This window comes from Gadus chalcogrammus, chromosome 11, assembly GCF_026213295.1.
Source record: "Gadus chalcogrammus isolate NIFS_2021 chromosome 11, NIFS_Gcha_1.0, whole genome shotgun sequence".
NCBI classification, from domain to species: Eukaryota; Metazoa; Chordata; class Actinopteri; order Gadiformes; family Gadidae; genus Gadus; species Gadus chalcogrammus.
In genome coordinates, this window is record NC_079422.1 from 11,155,504 (window position 1) to 11,181,289 (window position 25,786).

The 25,786-nt window shown below is 51.2% G+C and overlaps 2 protein-coding genes across 4 annotated transcripts in view; one reads left to right on the forward strand and one right to left on the reverse strand.

Moving 5' to 3' along the window:
- The window catches only part of ptpn23a (protein tyrosine phosphatase, non-receptor type 23, a), an 18,391-nt gene extending 4,070 nt beyond the window's left edge, over positions 1-14,321 (forward strand). The window contains exons 5-24 of the mRNA XM_056603022.1: positions 543-592; positions 901-1,032; positions 1,442-1,522; positions 1,691-1,822; positions 1,932-1,979; positions 2,146-2,202; positions 2,310-2,368; positions 2,505-2,584; positions 2,702-2,816; positions 3,040-3,105; positions 3,571-3,716; positions 3,942-4,253; positions 4,640-4,794; positions 5,041-5,372; positions 5,805-8,307; positions 8,606-8,790; positions 9,432-9,536; positions 9,914-10,052; positions 10,920-11,033; positions 11,480-14,321. Of these exons, the coding sequence (XP_056458997.1) occupies positions 543-592; positions 901-1,032; positions 1,442-1,522; positions 1,691-1,822; positions 1,932-1,979; positions 2,146-2,202; positions 2,310-2,368; positions 2,505-2,584; positions 2,702-2,816; positions 3,040-3,105; positions 3,571-3,716; positions 3,942-4,253; positions 4,640-4,794; positions 5,041-5,372; positions 5,805-8,307; positions 8,606-8,790; positions 9,432-9,536; positions 9,914-10,052; positions 10,920-11,033; positions 11,480-12,067 (5,399 nt within the window). The 3' untranslated portion in view covers positions 12,068-14,321. The remainder of the gene's footprint in view (positions 1-542; positions 593-900; positions 1,033-1,441; positions 1,523-1,690; positions 1,823-1,931; positions 1,980-2,145; positions 2,203-2,309; positions 2,369-2,504; positions 2,585-2,701; positions 2,817-3,039; positions 3,106-3,570; positions 3,717-3,941; positions 4,254-4,639; positions 4,795-5,040; positions 5,373-5,804; positions 8,308-8,605; positions 8,791-9,431; positions 9,537-9,913; positions 10,053-10,919; positions 11,034-11,479) is intronic.
- Positions 14,322-14,334: 13 nt separating this feature from the next.
- Positions 14,335-25,786, reverse strand: part of scap (SREBF chaperone) — a 33,931-nt gene continuing 22,479 nt past the window's right edge. For all 3 annotated transcript variants that reach the window (XM_056603025.1, XM_056603024.1, XM_056603023.1), the window contains exons 14-23: positions 25,361-25,519; positions 22,475-22,676; positions 22,072-22,187; positions 21,046-21,586; positions 20,708-20,793; positions 19,689-19,771; positions 19,198-19,364; positions 17,966-18,046; positions 17,438-17,644; positions 14,335-16,722 (exon numbers count right to left, since the gene is read on the reverse strand). In XM_056603025.1, coding sequence (XP_056459000.1) covers positions 16,477-16,722; positions 17,438-17,644; positions 17,966-18,046; positions 19,198-19,364; positions 19,689-19,771; positions 20,708-20,793; positions 21,046-21,586; positions 22,072-22,187; positions 22,475-22,676; positions 25,361-25,519 — 1,888 coding nt within the window. In that variant the 3' untranslated portion in view covers positions 14,335-16,476. The remainder of the gene's footprint in view (positions 16,723-17,437; positions 17,645-17,965; positions 18,047-19,197; positions 19,365-19,688; positions 19,772-20,707; positions 20,794-21,045; positions 21,587-22,071; positions 22,188-22,474; positions 22,677-25,360; positions 25,520-25,786) is intronic.

Here is a 25,786-nt window from a genome sequence, read left to right on the forward strand (position 1 = left end):
CTCCTGGCTAGCCCAGTTAGCTGTTGTTACAGATTAGAGCAAATGATAAAAACCCACATTTAATTTCTAGCTGATCTTATGGCAATAGCAGACACATGCATTAGATTATATTGTACATTGATTCTCTTCAGAGAACCTCTAATGTCAGAGCAGTAGGGAAAGCAAAGAAACTCATTGTAAATTAGTAATTAATTGATCATTAAGCAAATTTTCTGACCTATTTGTTAATGTTGCATGCAGACTTGGCATCGGAAATTGATTACACAGATTTACACTATAAAAAAATAATGGTTTTATTATGTTTACATTATTTGTCCACTGACTTTTTTGTGTCCTTTGCTGCTTAAGATTTGCTAAACAATCATCTTAAACAAAGCCAATGTCTTACTTTCACCTAGTCACAATGTGTTGTGGGAAAAACAAAAACACTTGACACCTTAATTAATCCCAATCATCACTTGGTTGTTAATTGATTCACCATGTTGCAGGTGTTATGCATGAGAATGATCCAGACTAACTAGCTTGTGCCTGGTTCTCCATAGGGGCCCTGCACTCCATGTTGGGAGCCATGGACAACAGAGTGTCCGAGGAGGTAAGGTTCTCCACCCATCTTGTTCCTATGGAAACATGATCGTTATTTCTCTTAATTAATTATAATTTTTTACAGATGGGCCATCCATTCACCTGCAAATAAATTTTTGAAAGTGCCTGCCCCTATCAAAACAGGATGAGTGTGACTTCCCAGATGGGTCAGTTTAACAAATCAGCAACTAATAGTGTGTGTGTGTGTGTGTGTGTGTGTGTGTGTGTGTGTGTGTGTGTGTGTGTGTGTGTGTGTGTGTGTGTGTGTGTGTGTGTGTGTGTGTGTGTGTGTGTGTGTGTGTGTGTGTGTGTGTTCAGGGGATGAAGGTGTCGTGCACTCACTTCCAGTGCTCAGCGGGGGCCTTCTCCTACCTGAGGGACCATTTCAACCACAACTTCAGCGTGGACATGAGTCACCAGATCCTCAACCTCAACATCAACCTGATGCTGGTATGACACATGCAACAGATGACACACCACACTAGTGATCACTAGTGATCCACTGATATAGCGGCCAGCCGATATTATTTTAGGGTTAAATCTTTTTTTTTATATATATATTTTTTTCTTATTTACCGGCATTTTTTACAGACCGTTCAATAATTTAATTTTTTTAATTGAAGCTTGTAACATTTGTTATCATCATTGTGTAATTTTTATGATGTAAATTGAGGGAGCAAAAGCAGTATCGGCTCCAAATATTGGCTCAAGAAAATCGGTATCGGCGTATCGGTCATCGGCTAAGGCTGACGAAAGATATCGGTATCGGCCCTAAAAAATCCATATCGGTCAATCCCTATACCACACACACACACTCCACACTCTTTGAATGCATTTAACATTTAACCTTTCTCCATAGGGCCAGGCCCAGGAATGTCTCCTGGAGAAGTCCATGTTGGACAACAGGAAGAGCTTCCTGGTGGCGCGCATCAGTGCTCAGGTAACTCTCGGACCTTAGTTACACCGGTATTGCAACTGCTATTGGCATAGAAACCAGAAACCTATCATCAATTACGGCAGGTGTCTTTTGACTTACAATGTTTTGTGTTGGTATATTAGTCTCACTCTCTCTGCCTCCAACTCTCTCTCCCTGCCCACCGGGGTCTAGGTGGTGGACTACTATAAGGAGGCCTGCCGGGCCCTGGAGAACTCTGAGACGGCCTCCATGCTGGGGAAGATCCAGAAGGACTGGAAGAAACTGGTCCAGATGAAGATCTACTACTTTGCTTCCATCGCCCACGTGAGTCACAGACAGAGAGAGAGAGACAGAGACAGACAGCAAATATCTGTGCCCAGAGCCATGGTGATTTTAATTTTTGACATTTCTACTGTATTTCTACTCTCCACAGTTCCACATGGGAAAACAAGCGGAGGAACAGCAGAAGTATGGAGAGAGGGTAGGCCTAAATTAAATATACCCGACCCTATTTCTTAATGTGATCTGGATTACATGGACTCTTGCGCTTGCTTAGTTGATCTTTTCCTTCTCCTGCTCTCACTGGTCGGTCATATAATGACCTTATTAAATCCGCTTCCTCACTCACTGTGATGTATTTCCTTCAGCTGGCCTACCTGCAGAGTTCATTGGACAAACTGAACGAAGCCACCAAGCTGGCCAAGGTACAGTCACAACAGAACAGTCTCTTCTTCCTGCCCTGGTAGGACCCCTGGTTAATACCACTGTAGCCTGACCTGTGTGGGGATGTGTTTTCTGTTGTCTGGACAAGGGTCAACCGGATAGTGTCCAAGACGCCTTGAGATTCACCATGGATGTTATCGGTGGGAAGTAAGAAACTCGTGTTGTGTTTTGTTGTTTTATAGTCACCACAGTTAGGTATTTCGTAGTTTAGGTTAAAGGCCAACAATTATTTCCAGTCATATTTATTATCTCTTAGTTTTCATGTCTTTTTTTCTACACATAGATTCAACTCTGCCAAGAAAGACAACGACTTCATCTACCACGAAACGGTTCCAAATTTGGAAACCCTGGCCTCCGTCAAAGGTTTGGCAATCTGATTGGTCGACGGGCCCACCAATGTTTGCTCAGCCTGAACGGCATTGGCTCGTCAGCTGGTGAGCGGCTCCAGTTAAAGTGCAGCCCGCCTCCTCTCTCTCCCAGGCGCCCCGCTGGTGAAAGCCCTGCCGGTCAACCCCACCGATCCCAGCGTGACCGGACCCGACCTGTTCGCCAAGCTGGTGCCCATGGCCGCCCACGAGGCCTCCTCTCTCTACAGGTGGGCCTACTGTTGAGTTGTGCCACAGATTTTTCACTTCCGAAATTGTTTGCAAACAGCTTATACCTACCTGGAGCGAAAGGTTATGGGAAGGTTATGACATGTCTGGAGGAGCACACAAGCAGGGTATCTGGGCTGGGTTGAACCCACAGAGAATGAGGTTATAGTGTCATAGACAATGTTAATACTCGTGTCATATTAAAAGGATTTGTGTTCTTTGCAGTGAGGAGAAAGCCAAGCTTCTGCGAGACATCATGACCAAGATAGAGAGCAAGAACGACACTCTGGAGTACGTATTTCACTTCTACACCGCTCTCCATCGCTGTCCCTGTTCTGCCTCTTAGACACTTCAAAGGTTGGCGTACAAGCACTGGCTTGCAGGAATGTATGAAAGGTAGCTTGTTTGAGCGGTTCCTGCTCTGTACCAATCCAACCAGTTGTGGATTTGCCAACATGTTTTTCATTCTATACATATATATCAGCTTGTGGCTAAAATCTAGTTACAAATTTTTTCTTTTGCATTTATATTATTACATTTAAGTTTTGTGAATGTAAGACTAGATGAAATGCATATTGCTTAGGATTATACTTTTGTCTTTAAAACGCAACTGATGCAGAGTGGTCAGGTCCAGACAGAAACATAGTATTCAAACAGGACTAGGAGACTAGGAGAGCAGTGGATGACTTCTAATACTCGCTCTTTGTGTGTGTGTGTGTGTGTGTGTGTGTGTGTGTGTGTCTGTTGTGGACGCAGGCAGTTCATGGACTCCCTGGGCTTGGAGCTGGAATCTGTAGACAACCTGGAGCTGTACAGCCACCTCCCCCCCGTCCTCATGGAGAAGTGTGCTGCGCTCAGCGTGCGGCCGGACACCGTCAAGAGCCTGGTGCAGTCCATGCAGGGTCAGTAGGGAACACACACACACACACACACACACACACACACACACACACACACACACACACACACACACACACACACACACACACACACACACACACACACACACACACACACACACACACACACACACACACACACACACACACGTTAATATGCAATGCCTTAATTTGAAAGACACACACACACAATCAAATGGGCTCAATTCTTTCCTCCCATGCATGCAGTGTTGTCGGGGGTGTTCACCGACGTTGAGGCCTCGCTCCGGGAGATCCGGGATGTCCTGGATGTCCTGGAGGAGGACCAGGCCGGGCTGCGGGCCCTGCAGGAGGCCCCCGAGGTCCACCCCGCCGCCCAGGCCCAGGCGCTGACTGAGATCCGCCGGGACCTGGAGAAATACGCCGAGGCCCACGAGAAGGCGAGCTTCACCAACACGGAGCTCCACCGAGCCATGAACCTCCACATCAGCAACCTGCGGCTGCTGGGGGGACCCCTGGACAGCCTGAGGGACGCCCTGCCACGGCCCCAGCTCAACGAGGGTGAGCTGGCACGTGTGTGTGCGCGTGCATAACATGCATGTGTGTATGTTGAGTTACTGTGTGTCTGTCTGTATGTACAGCTGCATCTATCTGTTTATCTACCGTGTGTGTGTGTGTGTCTGCATGTTTAGCTGTATCTGTCTGTTTATCTATGTATATCTTTATGTTTAAGAGAGTTCCCTTGTGGCCTGGCGCCAGTAAAGAGTCACAATCCGGCCAGGACAATTTGTTTGAATAAAGGATTAAACACGTCAAGTAACAAAAGTATTTAGTTTCATGTTGGGCCAGTGGGTCTGACACATGTATGTACATCATGTATATCTGTGGATATATCTGCACGTGTGTGTATATCTCTGTGAGCGTATGTATACCTTGTGTGTGTTCAGAGGAGGTGGCGGGGCTCCAGTGTATGAAGCGTATTCTGGGGAAGGTTCAGGAGATGAGGGACCAGAGGAGCTCCCTGGAGAAACAGCTGCGTGACCTCATCCAGCAAGATGACATCACTTCCTCCCTGGTCACCACGGACAGGGCCGACATGAAGGTAAACACACGCGCACAAACACACACGCGCGCGTGTTGGATATCACAGCCCGTGCCCCGTACCCATCCATTAGGGCTGTGCGATTAATCAAATTTTGATCGCGATTTCGATTTTAGCGTCAAACAATCACAAAAAAATTGCACTCAATATTTCAATATTGACCAAAATAATCGTGATTATGATTTTTCCCATAATCGAGTGGCCCCTACCATCCATTGAAGACCTTTTTGCCCCCCGTGTCCCCAGCGGTTGTTCGAGGAGCAGCTGAAGAAGTACGAGCAGGTGAAGGTGTACATCGAGCAGAACCTGGCGGCCCAGGACAACATCCTGAAGGCGCTGACGGAGGCCAACGTCCAGTACGCCACGGTCCGCAAGGGGCTGGCCCACACGGAGCAGCAGTGGAACGCCACGGTGCAGACGCTGGTGGCGTCCTACGAGGCCTACGAGGACCTGATGAAGAAGTCCCAGGAGGGCAAGGAGTTCTACGACGACCTGGAGGCCAAGGCCTCGCGGCTGCTGGAGCGGGCCAGGACCCTGTGCCAGGGCCGGGCGGAGCAGAGGAAGGGCGCGCTGGACCGGTAAGGGGACCCACGCCTGGCGTGCAGGGCTACGGGCCGCGGGGCTCTCACCCACAGGACGCTTGGTGGATGGGGTTGGACTTTCACCATGGATAGACTTTTACCCGTTACACCATTCACTATTTAACTAGATTTCACAAGCACCTTTAAAAAAAAAACATCCTGAATACAATTTGCACTACAAAAAGAAAACTGGACAACACTGCTGTTCGATACCGTTTACCTCCGCTGCTATTCTTATTCTAATTGATCGGTATATTTCCATCTTTCAATTTTTATTTGTATATTTTATCTTTATTTGTCATCCATTTTTAACCTTTCCTGTATATATTTTATCTCGCTGTAAAGATAATAAAGATAGTCATATTATTTTCTATTCTTTTAGAGTGTGTTTGTTGAGCTTTGTCCCTCGTCTGTCGTGTCCTTCCTCAGGGAGGCCCTGAAGAAGCCCCCAGCCCGGCCCACCGCAGCCAAGCCCACCCTGATGGCCAAGAACTCTGACAGCGACTCGGCCTGCTCCAGCCTGGACGACCCCGAGCTGGCCCAGCTCAGCGCCGCCATCCTGGCCCTGGGGGGCGACCTGCCCGAGGAGCTGCGCAGCATGCCCCCCGACCTCGCATCCCACCCCGCCGAGGCCTACCTGCCCCCCGGCAGCGCCTCCCTGCCCTGGCCCGGCGCCGTGGCGCCCCACGGGGCCACCCACCGCTTCCCCGCCAACCTGCCCCCGCCGGAGCTCCTGGCCCGCATGGCCCAGTACCCCGGCCCGGGCGGGCCCCGCCCCCAGACGCACGCCCAGGGCCCGCCGCAGATGCCCCCCCACGCGGCGGTGTCCGGGTACGGCCCTCCCCAGGCCCCCCACCCCGGCCCGGTCGGGTCCCCCCAGGTCCGTCCGTCCACCACCACCGTGGACAGCATCCAGACGCCCATCCCCAGCTACGCCCCCACCCAGCGCTACCCCCGGGGCCCGGCGGCCCCCGGGGGCTACCCGGCCCCGCCCCAGATGGGGCCGTACCCGCAGTTCGTGCCCCAGCCGGGCATGCCCATGCCAGGACCCCCGCCCCAGCAGTTCCCCCAGCCTCCCAGGCAGCAGATGCCCCAGGGGTACCCTGCCGGCCCCGCAGCCATGCCGGGACCCCCGCAGGCCTACCCCCACGGGTACATGGCTCCGCAGCAGAGGCCGGGCCTGCCTCCCCAGTACCCACAGGTGTTCCCCGGGCAGCCCCACCCACATAAAGGCTACATGACGCAGCCCCAGCACCCGCCACAGCACCCTGGTCAGCACCCACATCAGCCCCCGCACCCACAACAGCCCCAGCACCCACAACAGCCCCAGCACCCACAACAGCCCCAGCACCCACAACAGCCCCAGCACCCACAACAGCCCCAGCACCCACAACAGCCCCAGCATCAGCCCCAGCACCCACAACAGCATCAGCCCCAGCATGGTGCCCCAATGCCCCAGGGCTATCAGCCCCCACAGGGGTATCTGCCCCAGCAGCATCCCCAGATGATGCCGGGCCCCATGCCTCCTCACACCATGCACCCCCACATGCTGCCCGGGCCCCAGCTGCCGCCCGCGGGGCCCCAGCCTTACATCCTGCCTGGCAACCAGCACATTCCCCCCGGGCTGCCCCCGCATCACATGATGACCCAGCAGCCCAAGCAGGTCCCAGGGCACCCCGGTGCGCCGCAGCAGCAGATGGGCCCCCACCACCCTCACCCCCACCAGCAGATGCACATGCCCCCCGGTCCCCGGCCCCAGATGCCCGGCGGCCCCATGCCGCCCACTTCCCTGCCCATGCAGCCGCCCCAGCAGCAGCAGCAGCCCCTGCCCGGGCAGCTGCCGATGGCCCACCTGCCCCAGCAGCCCATGGGGATGGCCGGCCTGCCCCAGGGCCAGCCGCCCCACATGGGGCCCGTGTGCTACCCGGGGGGGCCGCCGGTGATGCCGCAGCAGCCCCTGGCGCCGCAGCCTCTGCACCCAGCGCACCTCCAGGCCCACCCCGCTCCCGCCGTCTACACCACGGGCCCCGGGGCCAATGCCCCCCCGGGGGCCCCCCAGCCGGGTGGCATGATGGCCCCGCACGGCGCCCAGCAGATCCCCCCCGCCCAGCAGCACATGATCCAGCCCTCGCCGGGGGGTCTGCCCGTCGCCCTCACGCCCAACAGCATCCCGCCCGCCCCCTCGCCTTCCCCCTCGCCGTCTCCCTCCCCGGCCCCCTCCTCTCTGGGACTGACCCCCCAGCAGAGGCCCTCCCCGGCCCCCACGCCCGGAGGAGCGCCGGCCCCGCCCTCGCCGTCGCCCGCCGTCCCCTCCCCCGCCGGCTCCACCTCGCTCTTCCAGCGGCAGAACTCCAACACGGACGACCTGCTCTCCTCCAGCCCCGAGAGCCTCCCGGGGGGGCCCAAGGCCCCCGCCAACGTCCTGCAGCCCACCAAGGCGGACCCCCAGGACGGGGAGCGCCGCAAGAAGGGCGCCGGGGGCGTGTCCCTGATCCAGGGGGACCCCTACCAGGCGCCCGAGCGCATCGCCCGGCTCCACGGGCAGCTGGAGCGCTACCGGGCGCAGGTGGACGCCCTGGAGCTGCCGTCGGAGGGCGAGGGCGGGGCCTCGGTGCTGGACGCCCGCTGGAGGGAGCTGCAGGAGCAGCAGGAGAAGGACGCGCGCCAGCGGTCCATCGCCATCGCCCGCTGCTACAGCATGAAGAACCGCCACCAGGACGTCATGCCCTACGACGTCAACCGCGTGGTGCTGCTCTCGGGCAAGGACGACTACATCAACGCCAGCTACGTGGAGGAGCTGTCGGCCTTCTGCCCGCGGCTCATCGCCACGCAGGCGCCGCTCGCCGGCACGGCGGCCGACTTCTGGCTCATGGTGTACGAGCAGAAGGTGGCACTGGTGGTCATGCTGGTGTCGGACCAGGAGCTGGAGAAGGTGAGAGGGGGGGGGGGCGTGTGGATAGCGGGGGGTTTGGTCCTGGGTTTGATCCGTAAGGCCCACAAATGAACCATAGGGTGTCCTCATGGAGGATTGGTTTAAAATCTGCTAAAAGACCTGACAGTAAAGGTTGCTCTCCTACCTGTGGAGCTGGCTCCTCTTTGTGGATTAACATAATGAATGAAACCGTCCACAGCTACGTTAAGGGCTAGTAGGACGGGCTGCATGGAGATTGCGTTATTCCTTTTGTCCTGATTCTGATCTGGGAACATACATGGTGTTTTTCCCCACCCAGGGGAAAGTCCTGCGCTACTTCCCTACAGAGCGTGGCCAGCAGGTCTCCCAGGGACCAATAACGCTCACCCTGACCACGCAGAAGACCACGCCCACCCACGTGGAGCGCATGATCAGCCTGCAGTACCGCGACCAGAGCCTGAAGCGCACCGTGGTCCACCTGCAGTACAACTCCTGGCCCGAGCTGTGAGTGGGGACCTCCTTCTTTGATAACGGCTCGATGTGATTCAGCTAGAATTAGAATACTAGGAGCTTTTTACAACAAAATGTGTTATGGGCAGAGAGTTCTAGGCAGGATAGGGTGTGTTATGACCCCACAGCAACAACTGTGCTACTTTTTTTGTACCGTCGTTGTGTTTGAGCATTTTAATGGCTCCACTTCCATAAATTCAAGTGTAAAGCTTCAGCATGACCGGGATCAGTTGTGACAAAAACTACTTCCTCTATTTCAACTAAATCTAACAACTGTGCCTATTAATCTCCAAGGAGATTACACTAGTTATCTTGAGCACGATGGTTAAGAGGAGTGAAGCGGCAACATACAATAATATACCTAGTAAATTCACAGCAAAAATACAGTATCTACGTTTTTGTACAGTATCAAAATGGTTAGGGCTTCGATAAAGAACAGTTTATATCAAATCTAAAGCAGACCTTCTTTCTGTGGTTCTAACCAGACAGTGTTGGCTTGATCCGGTTTAAACCATCCCTTCTCTTGGTTGTTCTAACCAGACCAGGTCTACTACCAGCCTTTATCTGTGATCCTCACCAGACAGTACTGGTCAGATCTGTCCTAATCCAGTCCTTCTCTCTCTGGTTCTAACAAGGGGTCCGCCAGACAGTAAGGGCAGCCTGCTGGGTTTCATCCAGGAGGTCCAGGGTCACTTCCAGCACCAGAGACCCCTTCACACCCCCATCATAGTGCACTGCAGGTGGGTCACTCAGGGTCACTCTCCGACTGTGCTACCCTGGTTTAAGTTTGAAGAGATTCCAGACGGTAGACTAGTATTGCTGTAGTGTTCACATCGATGTACTGATCTTTTAACCTCTTCCATGACAAACATTTTACCATCCATCAGCAACATTACTTCCACATTAGTTATATCGTTTTTACCTATAACTGGCCTATACTAATCAGGCAAAACATGGCAATGCAAGGAGATAACAAGGGAATTGCATTAAGTGCAGAGGTGGACATTAGCGGTCCTGGAAAGAGAAGGTCACCCCAGTCAGCCATGTGGATCAGCTGTCTTTAACATACGATAAACATTGTTGTTCTTCCTCTTCCTCTGGTGTCTTGCGGGTGCAGTTCGGGTGTGGGGCGCACCGGCGCCTTCTGCCTGCTGTACGCGGCACTGCAGGAGCTGGAGGCCGGGAACTGCATCCCCGACCTGCCGCTGCTGGTGAAGAAGATGAGGCAGCAGAGGAAGAACATGCTGCAGGAGAAGGTCTCTCACACACACACACACACACACACACACACACACACACACACACACACACACACACACACACACACACACACACACACACACACACACACACACACACACACACACACACACACACACACACACACACACACACACACACACACACCGCTCCCCCCGACTCATTTCTCCTGAAAAGAGTGCACCCCAGGGGAGCGCTCTCACAACTCAAACGGCTATTGAGTCCCAGTTAAACCCCACAACTTATAACTCCAAGAATACTGGGTGGAAGCAATTAGGAGAGTTAAGAAACAAAGTAGCTGGAAATCCTTTACTTCATCCATGAGATAAAACCTGATCAAATTATGCAATGCTTCTCGGGTCCTCCATTTCAATGTTTTAAAAAGCTTGCTTGTGTTACAAAATGATTTGTTGACTCCAGTTTTTACACAGCGGAAGAGAATGACTAGGGGATCATAATCTCGGGTAGGGCGTCGTCGATCAAACTACTAACTTGCATTCAGAGATGCCCAGAAGGTTCGTAGGCAGCGAGATCTTGGGTGGTCTGGTTTCACCAGACTAATGCACTGGAAGAATCCTGGCATGGGTCGGGTTTGAACACATTAGCAAGTCGTCTGCCCACATTGTGCCCAGATTGCTGTCAACACACCTAGGCTATCTGATGAGAATGCAAGCCGGACCACCTCGGGATGTGGTCCAGGTCATCGGTTCTTTCCACACCTGACAGTTAATGTGCCCTGGCTCGATCTGACGATAAAATATGCATTGAAACCGCAAGTGTGACAGCGGCCTAAAACCCAGAAAACAAACAAAATTGGAATTAAGCATGTATTAATGGTGGTGTGTGTCCGTGTGTGTGTCCAGCTGCACCTGAAGTTCTGCTACGAAGCCGTCCTGAAGCATGCAGAGGTCCTGCTGCAGCGCCATGGCATCACCAGCGCCACCTACAGCAAGAACACCAGCACTGCAGCCACCAAGGTGAGAACACACATCAGCAGTACAGGGATGCAGAACATTATTAACCAGACTTTAACCATAAAGCTATTAACCAGACTTTAACCATAAGGCTATTAACCAGACTATAACCGTATGGTTATTAGCAAGACTTAAACCATAACATCATTAACCAGAATTGAACCATAGCATCATTAACCAGACTTTAACCATAACATCATTAACCAGACTTTAACCATAACATCTTTAAACAGACTTTAACCGTAACATCATTAACCAGACTTTAACCATAATAACCTCATTAACCAGAATTGAACCATAGCATCATTAACCAGAATTGAACCATAGCATAATTAAACAGACTTTAACCATAACATCGTTAACCAGAGTTTTACCGTATGGCTATTAACCAGACTTTAACCCATTTCATCAGTAACAACGCTCTCACCATGATTCACTGTCCCTCCCAGCCTTACTCCAGACAGGAGTCCCAGCAGGACCTGGTCCTGGGGGGGGACATGCCCATCAGCTCCATCCAGGCCACCATCGCCAAGCTCAGCATCCGCACGCCCAGCCTCTCGGACCAGCCCGCCGACGCCCCCTGGAGCCTGGAGGACCAGCCCCTGCCGGCGGGCCCCCAGCCCCTCCAGGATGCCTGGCCCGCCCCCGAGGGCCCCCAGCAGCCCCCGGCCTCCCTCAGCCCCCCGCCCGCCGCCTCCCCCGCCAAGACCCCCTCCCCGCCTCCCAACGGCGTAGACGCCTCCGCGGCCCTCGCCCCCTCTCCTCCCGTAGCGGTGGCGGAGGTGCCCGACGGCCCCCCTGCCCCCGGCGCCTCCCCCCCCACCCCCCCGGCCTCGGCCCCGTCCTCCCTGGAGCTGCTGGCCTCCCTGGCGCCGGAGGCCTTCTCCATGGAGGGCGGGGGCATGGGCAAGCAGAGGGTCACCAGGCAGAGCTTCCTGCAGCCCACCGAGGGCCAGGGCCTGCAGGGGGCCCGGGAGCGCGGGGCCGACGACCCCCTGAGCAGCCTGGACCCCCTGTGGAGCCTCAACAAGAGCTGAGGGCCCGCCGGCGCCGGCGACCAGCCTCCACACACACGTACGCCTCCACCCTTTCTCACCCGGCGTAAAATAAATCAAAAGCGGTCTCTTCTAGGCCTCGACACTCACCTGTAGCACTTTGTAGACGGCGGAAGATCAGTCTTGTGCGGGGAGGGGGGGGAGTTGGGGTCGGCCAGCTCTTTAGCAACAGAATCACTGCTCTCTCTCTCTCTCTCTCTCTGTCTGTTTCCTGTGTCACTGTCCACCGCTCGTGCTCCCTCTCCGGCGGACGGATTCCAGTTCTGCACTCCCTGCCTTAGATCGCTTAGAGCATTAAAAAGCACCACATTCCCCAGCATGCACCTCTTTACACTTTAGTGCTTCAGCCCATTGACCTGACGTCCCAGCTCCCCCGCCCCCCCCGCCTCTGAGGTGGCAGTTGCCGTGGTTACCGCGGAGGAGGATGCAGGGGGGGATGTCTGGGACCGTGAATGATTTTAATGACGAACTATTGTTTGCACTGTTTAGATGCTCCGTCATTATGTTGTATGACTTTTGTTATGGGGATATCTGCAGTAAGGTTGTATGACTTGATTGTTGCTATAACCACACGAAATCGACACATTTAAACTAATTGATTTATTTCCCTTGCGTTTCTCTCTTCTGTAACACTGTAAATATATTAAATAAAACTAGACTATGGCAACTTACTTACTGTGTAGTGGAATCTATTTCAAACTTCACTGCACATAAAATGTCTAAACATCTTCCAAACTGCTTGTCCACATTATCCGTAGTCAATAGAATCCACCAGATGCTATTGTCAATAGAACCTGGTGATATTATCCACCGGATGCTATTGCCACCAGATTCCATATAAAAATTACGACTCCAACCAATTAGAAAACGTGTGGTATCAAAGCTTCTTTATTTGAAAATTAGTACAAAGTGTTTCACCTTGGGTTACAAAACAGTAGAAGAAGAGGTATCAGGAGAGGGCTGCAGTAGAACCCGACTACCTTCCTGTCTTCTCACTTAACCAACCGCCTTTTCTCGCTTGTTTCCACGGCAACATTAAACCCAGGATGGATAATTGTATCTTCCTGTCTTGACAGCCAGAGCAGAGGGTCATGTGTGAATCAGCCATACAAATAAAACCATTTAACTGTACAGTTGCAGCGGGAACAGAGCTGAACCTAGCGATGATATGGTCACCCGGGGGACAACTAAAATATTGATCGTAATTAAGACGCTTGTATTATTGGATACGAGGTACCGTACATTTAGATCAATCCATCCAGAAACAATAAAAACAACCGACTGACTGCTTGTTTAGTTTACCTTGATTTGGTGGCATTAGTATACATGTGGAATTAATCCTCCAAAAGGGGGTGAATCTACCTTAAATCACCTTGTCTCTCTTCCCAGTCCAGAATAACCAATTTCACATACAAAGGAAAATATCCTGAAAGCTTCCTCACCTACGGGTTTATACGACAAACCAAATCGCTAATAAATTAACACTCAATTGATGGAGGCAGCTCTGGATTGCCATGGGAACCAGTGGGCGGGGCTGTGATAGTCTGAAGGTTCCGTCGCTGGGGGGACGGTGTGATGCTAGCTGAGCGATATTAAGATTTAAGAAAAAAAAAGATTTTTCTTAGTCTAAGCATTTTGCTATAGATAATCCGATGTTCTTTAAGGGCCCTAACACACATTCTTATAAACGATCGGCATACATTGAGATATCATCATTTAGTTTTTATCGCGACACGACGATAACAAAATTCCAGTCTCAGTCTCGTACCACTATATCAATATAATATTCCTTTTGACAAGAATGAAAATGTTCAAAAAGAAACTAAAAACAGAGCACCTCCATTTAGCTGGGTGCCAGTGATAAGGGGCTACAGGTAGCCTAGCTTCATGACTAAATTTCACTGGTGTTCATGTCAGCACCTTGATAAAAGTGTCTGTATGTGAGCACAAGCTTCTAGGGGCATTATTAGGCCTAGTGCATGGGTTAAAGCGCCGGGAAGATACAGTAAATGAAAAACAGTTTCTGGGGTTGAAGCCGGTCTTCACGACATGGTCAATTGGCTAAGGGTTAGATGATGGCTTACTCACTACAGAGGAAATACATTCTGTGTATGTATCACAAGCATCAGTGAAACATTTACCACATGACGGCGGGTTGGGAACACACACACACACACACACACACACACACACACACACACACACACACACACACACACACACACACACACACACACACACACACACACACACACACACACACACACACACACACATATCATACTATGTTTCACAATCCACTTTGTAAACTAAATGTAGCGCCACCCCAAATGATTTGAGAGGAAGTTTGCTGCCTGGGACTGGGGGATGACAGGGTCTAGAACAAGTAATGCACCAACAAACAAGGGCCAGCTCTTCCATCAGCAAGGGAACTAGATTTCAATCCACATGTTTTACTCAATGATCATCAAAAGGTATTGATATCATAAAAACTACCGGTCCCACAATGTGCATATAAGATCAGTGTCTCCAAAGCCAGTTTGGACGACAGCGACTGAATGGTTGGTTTAACAAGGTCCGCCCAAGTCACCTTACGGAACAGGTTGAGGCCCATTATCATTCGAGGCACATATACCTGCAGGTAAACATGGGTTAGTCGCTGGGCCTTTTGCCTGTAAAGTGTAAACTCTGGTCGTGCTGTGTGCCTTTTACCCCGCAGAAGAAGAGACATTCCCTGGCAGCCCTAAACCCTAAAATATTGATTTTTAAACTGTTTACCACCATCTCTTTTTTCTCCCAGTAAGGGGAAGGAAGAGAGCAGTCTAAACCAGCAGGTAAATAAACACTGGTCCCAGATTAGAGAAGTGTGCTGTGTACTGTTAGGCATGGGAAACTTTCAAAGATGAGATGGTCTATAGAGTGGGGCTGTCTTGGGAACTCAAGTGAATCAGTGTAATGAATCATGTAATAAACCTACATGCTTTAAGGTCAAAGTGGACTGTGAAAAAAAAAAAAAAAAAAAAACATCAACACTCGACTACTATACTAACACACTACTACTAATTCCATTACACACCTCAACCCCCGAAAATAATAAAATAAAATACTTGCGGTCCAAACGACTTGATTTCATTAGTTCTGAAACATGTCCAGTAAACAGCGAGTCAAAAACATCTCACGGGGGCCCGGTGCAGCGGGGACAGTGTAAACTCACGGTGATTATTCACCTGGTGTGGGGGCCGGCGGTGTAATAACGGGAGGTGGTTTCATTCAGGATCAGTAACTCATAAAGCGCTAGTCTAGGGCTAGTGCTTCAACGCTAGGGTACACTAGCGTCTCCATGCTAGACTAATGCTTCAGTGCTAGGCTAGTACTTCAGCGCTAGGTTAGTAGGCCTACTCCAACACTGGGCTGATTCTTTAGCATCAAGCTAATTCTCCAGCACTAAGCTAGGCCGCGCCTCAGAGTCCCAGAAACACTACCTTGTGTTCAGTATTAGAAAACAATCATTACATTTTATCATTAACCTCCCGGCCCTACACTAAAAAAAGAAATTATACTGAGATAATTTCTTGGAACGAGGTTTAGCGTTTTATAAAGAATTCAAAATGTCTTTACTAATAAATAGATTTTATGCATATAAAAAACAGTCCCCCACCACTCGGGAAGATAACTTTTGTTACAGTAATTAAATCTTGTTACTTGTGTGCGTGCCTCTCTATCGATTGCTGCCTGTGTTTTCGGTTATTTCTATCCCCCTTTCTCACACACGCGCACAAAAATGCATCTGCTTCACTCAGTTCCAATGGGCCTCCACTGACCGTGTGCTAGGGCTAAGCTATGCTAACAAGCTAGGCAGCCTGACAAAAACAATAAAAACTAAACACAAGGAAATAAACAACACATGTATTCAAGACAACGACAGCATCGTCTTCCTCTCCTCTCCAGGCGGGGTGTGAGGCCCCTCCCATATCAGCAGCATAGTGGGCAGAACCGCGTCCACGTAGAACGTAGAAAATAGAAACGTAGAAATAGAAGCTGGCCACCGCTTTGACGTCTTCCGCGGAGAGCATCAAAACAGCCAGCTCCAACAAAAAACAAACCTTAAAAGACGCTCGTGACCTCCAAGCAACAAGGTCAAAGGCTAACTCCGCAGGGGCCCCGAGTCCCGCCCCTTGCCTCATCCCCAGGGGGCCCCGACGGCTAACCCCTGGCCAACGGGGGGGCCCCAGGCTGCAGAGACAGACCCTTTACGGACTCCTCCAATAAGACACTCCCCTCTGACACACACGCATGGAGTCCAGAAGAGGCTGGTGTCCCTCTTGCTCCGTCCCCATCAGTCTTGTCTGTGTGCGTGTGTCCCCCTCTCTCTCTCTCTCTCTCTCTCTCTCTCAGTCCAGCTTCTCCAGCACAGAGGGCACGTACACCAGGCTGAGCTCGCTGCCGAAGTCGCAGACGATGGCCGCGTTGTCGAGCACCAGCAGCTGGCGGACGCCCTGGCCGTCGCTGGTCTGGCCCAGGTACACCGTCTGCAGCAGGTCCCCGAAGTTCAGGTCCCAGAAGGACACGCAGCCCTGGCCCCCCGTCACCAGCAGGGAGTCCGAGATCACCCCTAGACTGTCCCCGCAGCCCACCTCCTGCAGGAGAGGGGGAGGTTAGCTTACTCAGGTTAGCACTCTTTACTGTTGGAGGGGAAAGGTGAGCCTAGCATTAGCTTTGTGTTCTTTACTCTTCAAGGGGAGAGGGAAGCCTAGTATTAGCTTAGCACTCTTTATTCCTCGAGGGAAGATGGTAGCCTAGCACTGGCATCGGAGGGGTTAGCCCAGCACTAACTTAGCGTGTTTTACTCCTGGAGGGTAGAGGTCAGCTTAGTGTTCTTTACTCGTAAAGAGTAGAGAGTAGCGAAAGCGTTAGCTTTCAGGGGTCGGATCTTAAATATGAATATATATTTAGATGGCTACGTGTACAGAAGTTTTACCATACACCATAGTGTCACTATATCTAAATCACAAACATCCATAAAAAGGCAGTCAACGTCACTTGTTTTTGGTGGGGGACTGTCCTTTGCACCAATACAATCACATACAGTCGACACTTTTGGGATGGGATATATATGAAAATTGCTACTAAAAATGAAATTATACTGCTAAGATCGTAGATTATTCTGATTCAACATATGATAACCTGTATGGTTCCAGGTCGGGTCTCAAATCCTAGGGTTCGGCCAGACCGGTGAAGACCTCTAATCCCCAGCACAAGAACCACAGCCAATAAACAGCTGACTGAGAGATGACCCCGGCCCCACGCGCATGCAGAGGCAGAACATGGGCATTGCAGTTCAACAGCACATACCTGCTGTATGGAGTACAGCTTGATGCCCGTACTTCGGTCCCAGATGCAGATGAGGTCGTCCAGCCCCGAGCTGATGACGCAGGTGTTGGTGCAGACCAGGGAGGTCACGTCGCCGCGGTGACCATACACATGGCTGACGCGACTTCCTGTGAGGACGTCCCACAGACAGATGGCGCCGTCTTGCCCCCCACTGGCCAAGACCATGGTCTGCAAGATGGGTTAGACGAGATGGTCACACAACAGCAGGTGTGGACATACACACAACACACAACACACAACACACAACACACAACACACACACACACAAGAGAACGCCTCCCCCCCTAATATCCACCTTTGATATTAAATCATAATTAATGTACAATTCAATCAACAACAGGCTGTTTTGGTCATTGCATACCTTCTCTTATCAGTATTTATTGACGGATCTACTCTCAGAACATTGACTTTAACAGCCACAGCTTTTTGGTTGTCTGAAAGAAGTGCAGCCCTCTGGCACAGAGCCAGAGAGAGAGACAGGCAGCCCACCTCGTCTATGTAGATGGCGGTGATGGCTCCGGAGTGGCCCTGCAGGGTGAACAGGCAGCAGGAGTCATCCAGCCGGTAAACCTGGGAACACGCAGGGGAAAATTGGGCCATTACATTACATTGATTTAGCTGATGCATTTTCTCCAAATCACTGACAATAAGTGTGCTCAAATGCGGGGACAAAGCCCATAAATGCGGGTAAATAAATATCCTATAGGGAGGAAACTGTGTAAGTGCTCCATTACAGAAACAAGTGATCCTTTTAGAGATTGTTTTCATTGGCCGAGTCTGTTCAGATGAGATGTGAAGGGTTAAGGTGGAGCTGATGTCAGGGGGGAGCACCTTCCATCGCTGCGGAGCGAGGACAGCAAACAATCAGGATGGTGCTGGGCGGCAGCTGGGGCCCCCTTGAAGTGGGGGGGCCCCAAGCTGTTTAGCAGTCAGGGAGCAGAGAGCGGACCACAGTGTATTAAGAGTGAAGCAGGCACAGAGGTTTCTCCTGCGTCCTCACTGAAATAGCTTCTAAAGCATGATCCCATTAACACAGACATGATTGGGGAGACACTCAATCAGCTCATGTGAAAGAGTGAATTTCCCTGCATTCCCTCATATGAACAAGTGAACATAACTGAAAACCAGTGTAACAGAAATATCCGTGGTTCCAGTATGTCACGTCGTCTTTCACTACTCTGCCTGGAGGAAGGTGTTACAGGGCTCATGAGTGAATCAACCCGGCCCTCCGAAACAGAGAAGAAGCTTGGAAAAGACATAATGGAAAGAAAAGGATTTATTAAGTTTGTCAGGTGTCAGATGTTGTCCGAAAGCACACGGGAGAAGTCTACCCCCGGGGCCTTCTGCCAGACAGGACTCTGTCAGGCGAGGAGGTATAAACAGCGACCGAGTTAGTGTATGGAGGGAACCAATTAATGTAGGAGGTGGTGGATGAGTGGGTCAAACACAGGACTTTGGCCCAGGAGACTTCCGACTCCTGTCCCATGTTATTTAAAGTATGAGTTGACTTAGTTGTCAAGTATTTGGTTAGGTTTAGTGTTAGCGTTAACACATACATATCATTTTGTTAGGGACTGAAAGAATGACGTAAACCTAAGCAATGGCTTAGTTTGAGGTACAGTTAGGCTGTAGTTCATCCGGCCCCCGGTTCCAGGGGAGTGGACGGCCTCCCTGGAGGTGAAGCGATATGTGAGGTGAGGTGTGACGCGCTGGGTGCCCACCCTGACGGTGTGGTCCTGGCTGCCGGTGACCACGCGGCCCGCGGCGGCCCTCAGCACGGTGATGGGCTTCTGGTGGGCGCACAGCACCGAGCGGGTCAGCTGACAGCTGATCAGGTCATCACTGCTGTAGCACGGGGAGGGGGGCATGGAGCCACGCCCAGGGGCCCCTGCAGGAGACACACACACAGACACGCGCGCGCACACGCACACGCACACACACACGCACGCACACACACACACACACACACACACACACACTAATGATGTGAGACACCCACTTACAGCAGGTTAGCTGAAAAGTTCATCATCATCAATTAACAATGATTCCTAAGAAATTAAATAAAGTGTTGACCCAAATGCTACCATCCATTTCAACACGTCTACCGTTTAACCAACCAATCGTGTTAACTCCGACCCATCTATTAAGCTGGAGGCTGACCGTCATAAGGGTGTGGCTAGGTCCTCTGCATCGCATCAGGGCTGTGTCTCACCTCTGTACTGCAGCAGCCCAGGAGGTTTGTTGAGCTCCACGGTGAAGAAGTCCAGAGACCCATCCAGCCGGGCGGCCACGATCCTGGGGGCGGGAGGGAGACAAAGAGAGAGATGCGTGTGTGAGTGAATTTGTGTGTTGCTGCCCATGTAAGTCGGGAGGGGGGGTGATATGGGGAAAAAAATAGTCTAAATTAGATGTTGAAATCAGAAGTCATCGTTAAATGCTTTTATGAAAGCATTTGACAAAGCTTTTATTAAAAAAAAAAATCTTCTGACAAGTAAAGTCACTTAGATCCGCTAACCTAAATAATTGACACTGGATTTTTGTAAATTAAACCAGCAAACCGAAATCTTACGCTCACAAACCAAATGCAAAGAGATACTTCTTATTCATGGTGGTTACTATTCATTCAACAATGAATAACAATAACAACATAAAAAAAAAAGAAGAAATCCTCTGCGCCAACGGTTCTACATGAACAAGAACCAATTTAAAGTTTTGGATTGGCAAAAAGTAGACAAAAGCGAACAGCGATGTGAAGCTGAGCCTCGTCTTGGAATTGAATCCTCCGCTCCACAGAGCCTCTGCTCTCTCCTGGACACCCGAGGGCATCGCTGTGTCGGCGCCGCCAGCGGGCCGCGCGCCCATCTCCTTACTGTTTAATTCATGAGGGAGCGCACAGCGCAAGCCCATAAGGCAAAGCCTAAACTTCACCTACCAGCAGAGAACTAGGGTTGGGATAACATTGATCGATCTTTAACCCTCCTAGTCTTAAGCTTGTGCAAAAGTAAGATCAAGATAGACGTTTGTGTTAAACAAAAAGGGAAGATTGTGTAGAGGAAATCTATTTTTATTCGTTACAGTCGCGTAACGAGTCATAGACCTGAAAAAGATGTGAGAAAAACTGAGGATCTCATTTGACTGCGATGAAAACACGCTATGGAACACGTTAAAAAGTGTTTTAACATGAGTGAGTGCGTGTTTGCATGCGTGCGTGCATGGGAGTGTGGGTGTTACCTGTTGTTGAGGAAGGCCAGGGCTGTTATTCCAGAGGCTCCCTCCTCGTTGCTGCAGCGTAGCGAGCCTTCGACTGCATCCCACAGCTGCAACAACAGAACATCCCATCGTTACTCACAATAACACCACGTGATATATTACATTTTAGTCAAGTCTGAAGCTGCTTTTTAGCAGGGAAACCATTTCTTAGAATTTAAAATCAGGTCCACTATACAGGTCCACTACAGTCCACTATCGCAGAGAAATACATAGAGGCTTCAAGGAGACTAAACCAAAAACCTCTGGAACACCGCCCTCTTCAGGCCAACAGCGGTTACTGCAGACGTATTTCCTGGTACCTGTAGCTTGCCGCTGCTCCTGCCTGCGGCGATCAGGTTTCCCCGGAGCTCCATGGCCCAGACGGAGCCCTCCCACTCCGCCGTGGGGGGGGGCCCGCAGGCGAAGCCCCGGTCCGGGGCCTCCACGGGGCTCCGCCTACAGTTGGCAAAGCCTGCCGTGGGCGGGGAGGAGGAGTAGGAAGGGGAGGGGTAGGCGGCGGGCGAGGGGGGCTCGTGCTCCGTGTAGGCGCGCTCCACCAGGCCGCCGTAGTCGAAGGCGGCGCCACGGGGCGGGGCGGCGTGGACGGAGGACGGGGGCAGCCGGGAGTCGAAGTTGGTGTCGATGAGGGGCGTGAGGTCCGGCTGGTCCGTGAAGAGGGGCGGGCGGAGGGGGGCCGCGTGCCGGCGGAACGGGAAGCCGCCGCCCTCGTCCTCCGACGCGCTGTCCCCGCCCACGCAGGGGTCGCGACCCTCGCAGCCCAGGCTCTCCGGGTCGCAGGCGCCGCCCGCCCCGTCCCAGCTGGCGCCCCGCTGCTCCCAGCAGCCACTGCTGCGCCTCAGCCTGAGAGAGAGAGAGAGAGAGAGAGAGAGAGAGAGAGAGAGAGAGAGAGAGAGAGAGAGAGAGAGAGAGAGAGAGAGAGAGAGAGAGAGAGAGAGAGAGAGAGAGAGAGAGAGAGAGAGAGAGAGAGAGAGAGAGAGAGTCAGAGAGACAGAGAGTCAGAGAGACAGAGAGACAGAGAGAGAGGAAGAGAAAGAGAAAGAGAAAGAGAAAGAGAAAGAGAGAGAGAGAGAAACCGAGAGAGAGAGAGAAACCGACAGAGAGAAACCGAGAGAGAGGGAGAGAGAGAGACAATAGGAGACAGAGAAAGACAGAGACAGAGAGAGAGAGATAAAAAAGACAAAGGGGTGGGAGTTTCTGATGAGACGATTGATATATGCACAATATACTATCTTGCTAAATGTTAGTTTTTCGAATGACCCATGAAGTTTCTCTGCTCTGAACGCACGAGGAGGCCTGTGTTTCTAGGTGCAGGACTGTAATCTCACTTGTGGTTGGGGATGACGGTAAGGCAGTCTCCGGTCTGGGCGTCCCACACACGGATCTGACCCGCCAGACAGCAGCTGGCCAGCAGCATCCCGTCACTCGCCAGACACTCTATGTCCTAGAGGTGGGGGAAAAAACAAACATTAAATATCAGAAACACGTTTGTTCTGCTACAGTTTATCTATTAAGGACACCAAACAACTCTTTCTGCCAAAAAAAACAAGAGTAACTGATGGATAACCTTGGATCAAACGTCCAATCAGCGTCCAAGCCAGAGCCAATGAGAGCTTTGCATTGGGCCAATGCGTTTACAGCATTGCCAGAGCTGGCGATAGTTCTTTAGTTTTATGTTCCTAGCATTCAAAGGGTGGTCCTGCTTAAGCGGGGGGTGTCCGTGTTGCCCACCATGCTGTGTCCTCTCAGCAGCAGCGGCGAGATCTCGCTGACTGGCGGCGAGTAGCCGTAGTCGTCGCAGGGCAGGTCGCCGCGGCGACGGCGTCCGTGGGAGACGCCGTTCTGGCCGTAGTTGCGTGGACAGAGAACCCGGTAGAGACAGAACAGCAGCAGGACAAGGAGGACGCCGGCAGCCAGGCCCAGAGCCGCTACCCTGCAGGGGGGGGGGGAGGGGGAGGGTTCAACAGGTTCACCTTCTATCTCTTTGAATCATTTTGAACCGTAGTTAAAGGGGTTTGACTAAAGCCAAAGTGAAATGGGTGGTCAGCATATCAAAATAAAAATAGTTTGTTGAATTTGACATTGGGTTTAATAACTCTCCCCTTGATTTTCAACAAGGCCAACAGCTGGCATTCCATCTGAAGCATAGCCAACAGAAACGACCTAGCATGGAATATCCAGAGGAAAGTTCACACATACACAGTAACCCAGGAAACCCTGAACCCCCGGTGGTGAAGGAACAGTACTGCTGTGTATCGACCTCACATTCGCACGCTAACACACTTGGTGTGGAATGTAGCATTGGTGCGCCAGCAGAAACTGACTCAGCAATGTGACCGAGCACGTGTTGACAACCATGCATTGTATATTTCATATTGGATGGGAACAATGGATTTGATATGGACCGTTGCTACTGTGGGCCTCTAACCCTGTTGGTGTGGGCCTCATCCCTGGTAGTATGGGTCTTAACCCAGGTACAGTGGGGCTCAACCCTGGTAGTATGGGTCTTAACCCTGTAACCCTGGTAGTGTGGGACTCAACCCTGTAACCCTGGTAGAGTGGGACTCAACCCTGTAACCCTGGTAGAGTGGGACTCAACCCTGTCACCCTGGTAGAGTGGGACTCAACCCTGTAACCCTGGTGGTGTGGGTCCCAAGCTATCCACACAGGGGCCTCAGTGACTAGACTCCCGGGTGCAGGGAACAGAGCCCTGATTGATCAGGGTCTGGTGTCGACAAATAGTGACAACTTTCCCAGCGCAGCGAGATGACGGAGCAAAATCGACACATTGTGTGTGTGTGTGTTTGTCTCAGGAAAGAGGGCCGGGACAATGAGGAGAGTTAATGCTAATGGTTGACATCTGGCCTTGGGACTCTCAGGAATCCAACCCAATGATGTGTGTTTAGCTAGGCTTTTCTTACGATGCCTACTTAGGATTTACAGTCACCAACATGTATTTTGGGAGACACATCTGATCTAAATGGACTGACAATGAATACAGTTAGGGCTTCAAAGCTAAGTAAGTGGTTAGCGAGCTTGCTTAAAAAGGCTTCAATGTAGCGGGATTGGGTTAAGGGCATTGGGGATTTAACTCAGTGCCTTTGGTTTGGAATCCAACCTCCAAGCTACCAGACTCAAAAGATCCACCCTAAGATTGAGATTCTGACTTTTGATTCAAAGATGACCCTAATACTAAACACCATACATTCTGTTGAGGGGGTAAATACCTATATCCTTAATGCAGCGAAAGTGGGTATCAACTCTCCCTTTGCGGTGCAAAATCTGTCTTCGATAAGGCACGATCAGGATTATTGAGACGGCTGTTTTGCGTTGGTCAAAGTGGTAACCTTTGTGTGTGTTTCATAGCCTGCCAACCAGACAGTCGATACAGATTTAAATAGACCAATGAGGAAGTGCGAAAGTGAGAGTAGACCCCGGTCTATAAACCAAAGAGGAGAGATGGTTACTCTCACCACCGCGACGTCACGTATCTCTGGAATCTTACGAGTAATCTGCCAGCCAATGGCGCGGGGCAGAGCGGGTGAGTGTGTGGGCCTCAGAGTGTGGGAGCCAATGGTTTGGGAAAAGGGGACGGCACACATACATTAGTCTTTGTCCAGTGCCATCTGTGTGTGCGTGTGTCTGTGCGTGTGTGTTGTTCTGATAAGGTAGCCATAAACCAAATGGCCTTCCACAGACCCTGACCCAGAGATACAGTGTGTTTTGACACATGCTGAGGAAGTGAATTAACTGTTTACATGCCACTTGACATCAATGGTAAAACTGAAAGCAGTGTTTCTGTGTTTCTTAAATAAACTTCTGCATTAATAAATACCATTATTATCTTGATTGAGATAGTTTTATAAGACTTCAGGAAAAATATAACAGACCAAGAAATGTCAATTGTGTGTTTGTGTGTGTAGTACACAAAGATGCACAGAGGTTTAACAGCGCGTGCGTGCGTGCGTGCATGACAATGTTCAGGTCTCCCATTTTGACACCTTGTCCCACAAGACTTTGATCGGCGACCTTGGGGAACATCTGGTATCTGTGTGACCATGGCCTTGGGATGAAGCTACCTTAGCCTTCAGCTGGAGGAAAATCCCCCCCACCCACACCTCCAAATATTTATAATAATCGCTCAATCAGCTTCAAGGACATAGGTCTCTGAGACTGGGAAGTGGGAACTAAACTGCAATACCGACTATAGCCAACCAGTGCACTACATTTCCCACGTTGCCCTTTGTGTGTATCGACTATTGTTACTTGACATCTCCACAACACTGGAGGAGACAACTGCTGTTAAGTTGCCACTAGAGACTGGGCTTTGCCTTCCTGTCGGGGGTGACCTAGAAACATGAACCTAGGAAGTATCGTGCTTCAGATCCCAGCTCCTTCGAGTCACATATACAAAGGAAGCGGTCCTTATTGTCTACCTAAATCTGTACAAATATACAGCCTAGGCCAGGAAGATTAAACAATATTCAGTTTGTCATCCTGTAGAAATGTGGGGAGGTTGGAGCAAGATTGTTGTGAAAGGACTGCCTGTACGTCAGTATGTCCGTACGACTGACTGTCCGACTGACTGAGTGAGTGAGTGACTGAGTGAGTACTCACTTGTACAGGGTGAGGTCGGCAGCCTGCAGGTCCGGGCTGGAGAACTTGGGGATTGGGTCTGGGGGGAGCCGTGCGTCCTGGGGGTGGCGGGGGGTCTCCGGTGCCTCCTGGGGGCCGAGGTGCAGCGTGACGGGGATGACGGGCAGGATGCTGATGTACCTGCCGACGGGACACAGAGTAGCGGGGGTGACTGGAGGAGCACGGATGCAGAGGGGTTAGTGGTGGTATAAAGCCGCTGTTGTTTGTAGTCAGTGGAAGAAGGAAGGCCAATAACATCAGACGATACACGATCGCAACAAGGCTGCATCAGACAATTATATTGAAGATAGTGAGATTGGGATTAGGTCAATTAGGCCAATGACCGAATTACGTTCGGCACAATTGGCACAACTCGCATTGAGACTGAAAGTTGTGCCAAGCACTGAG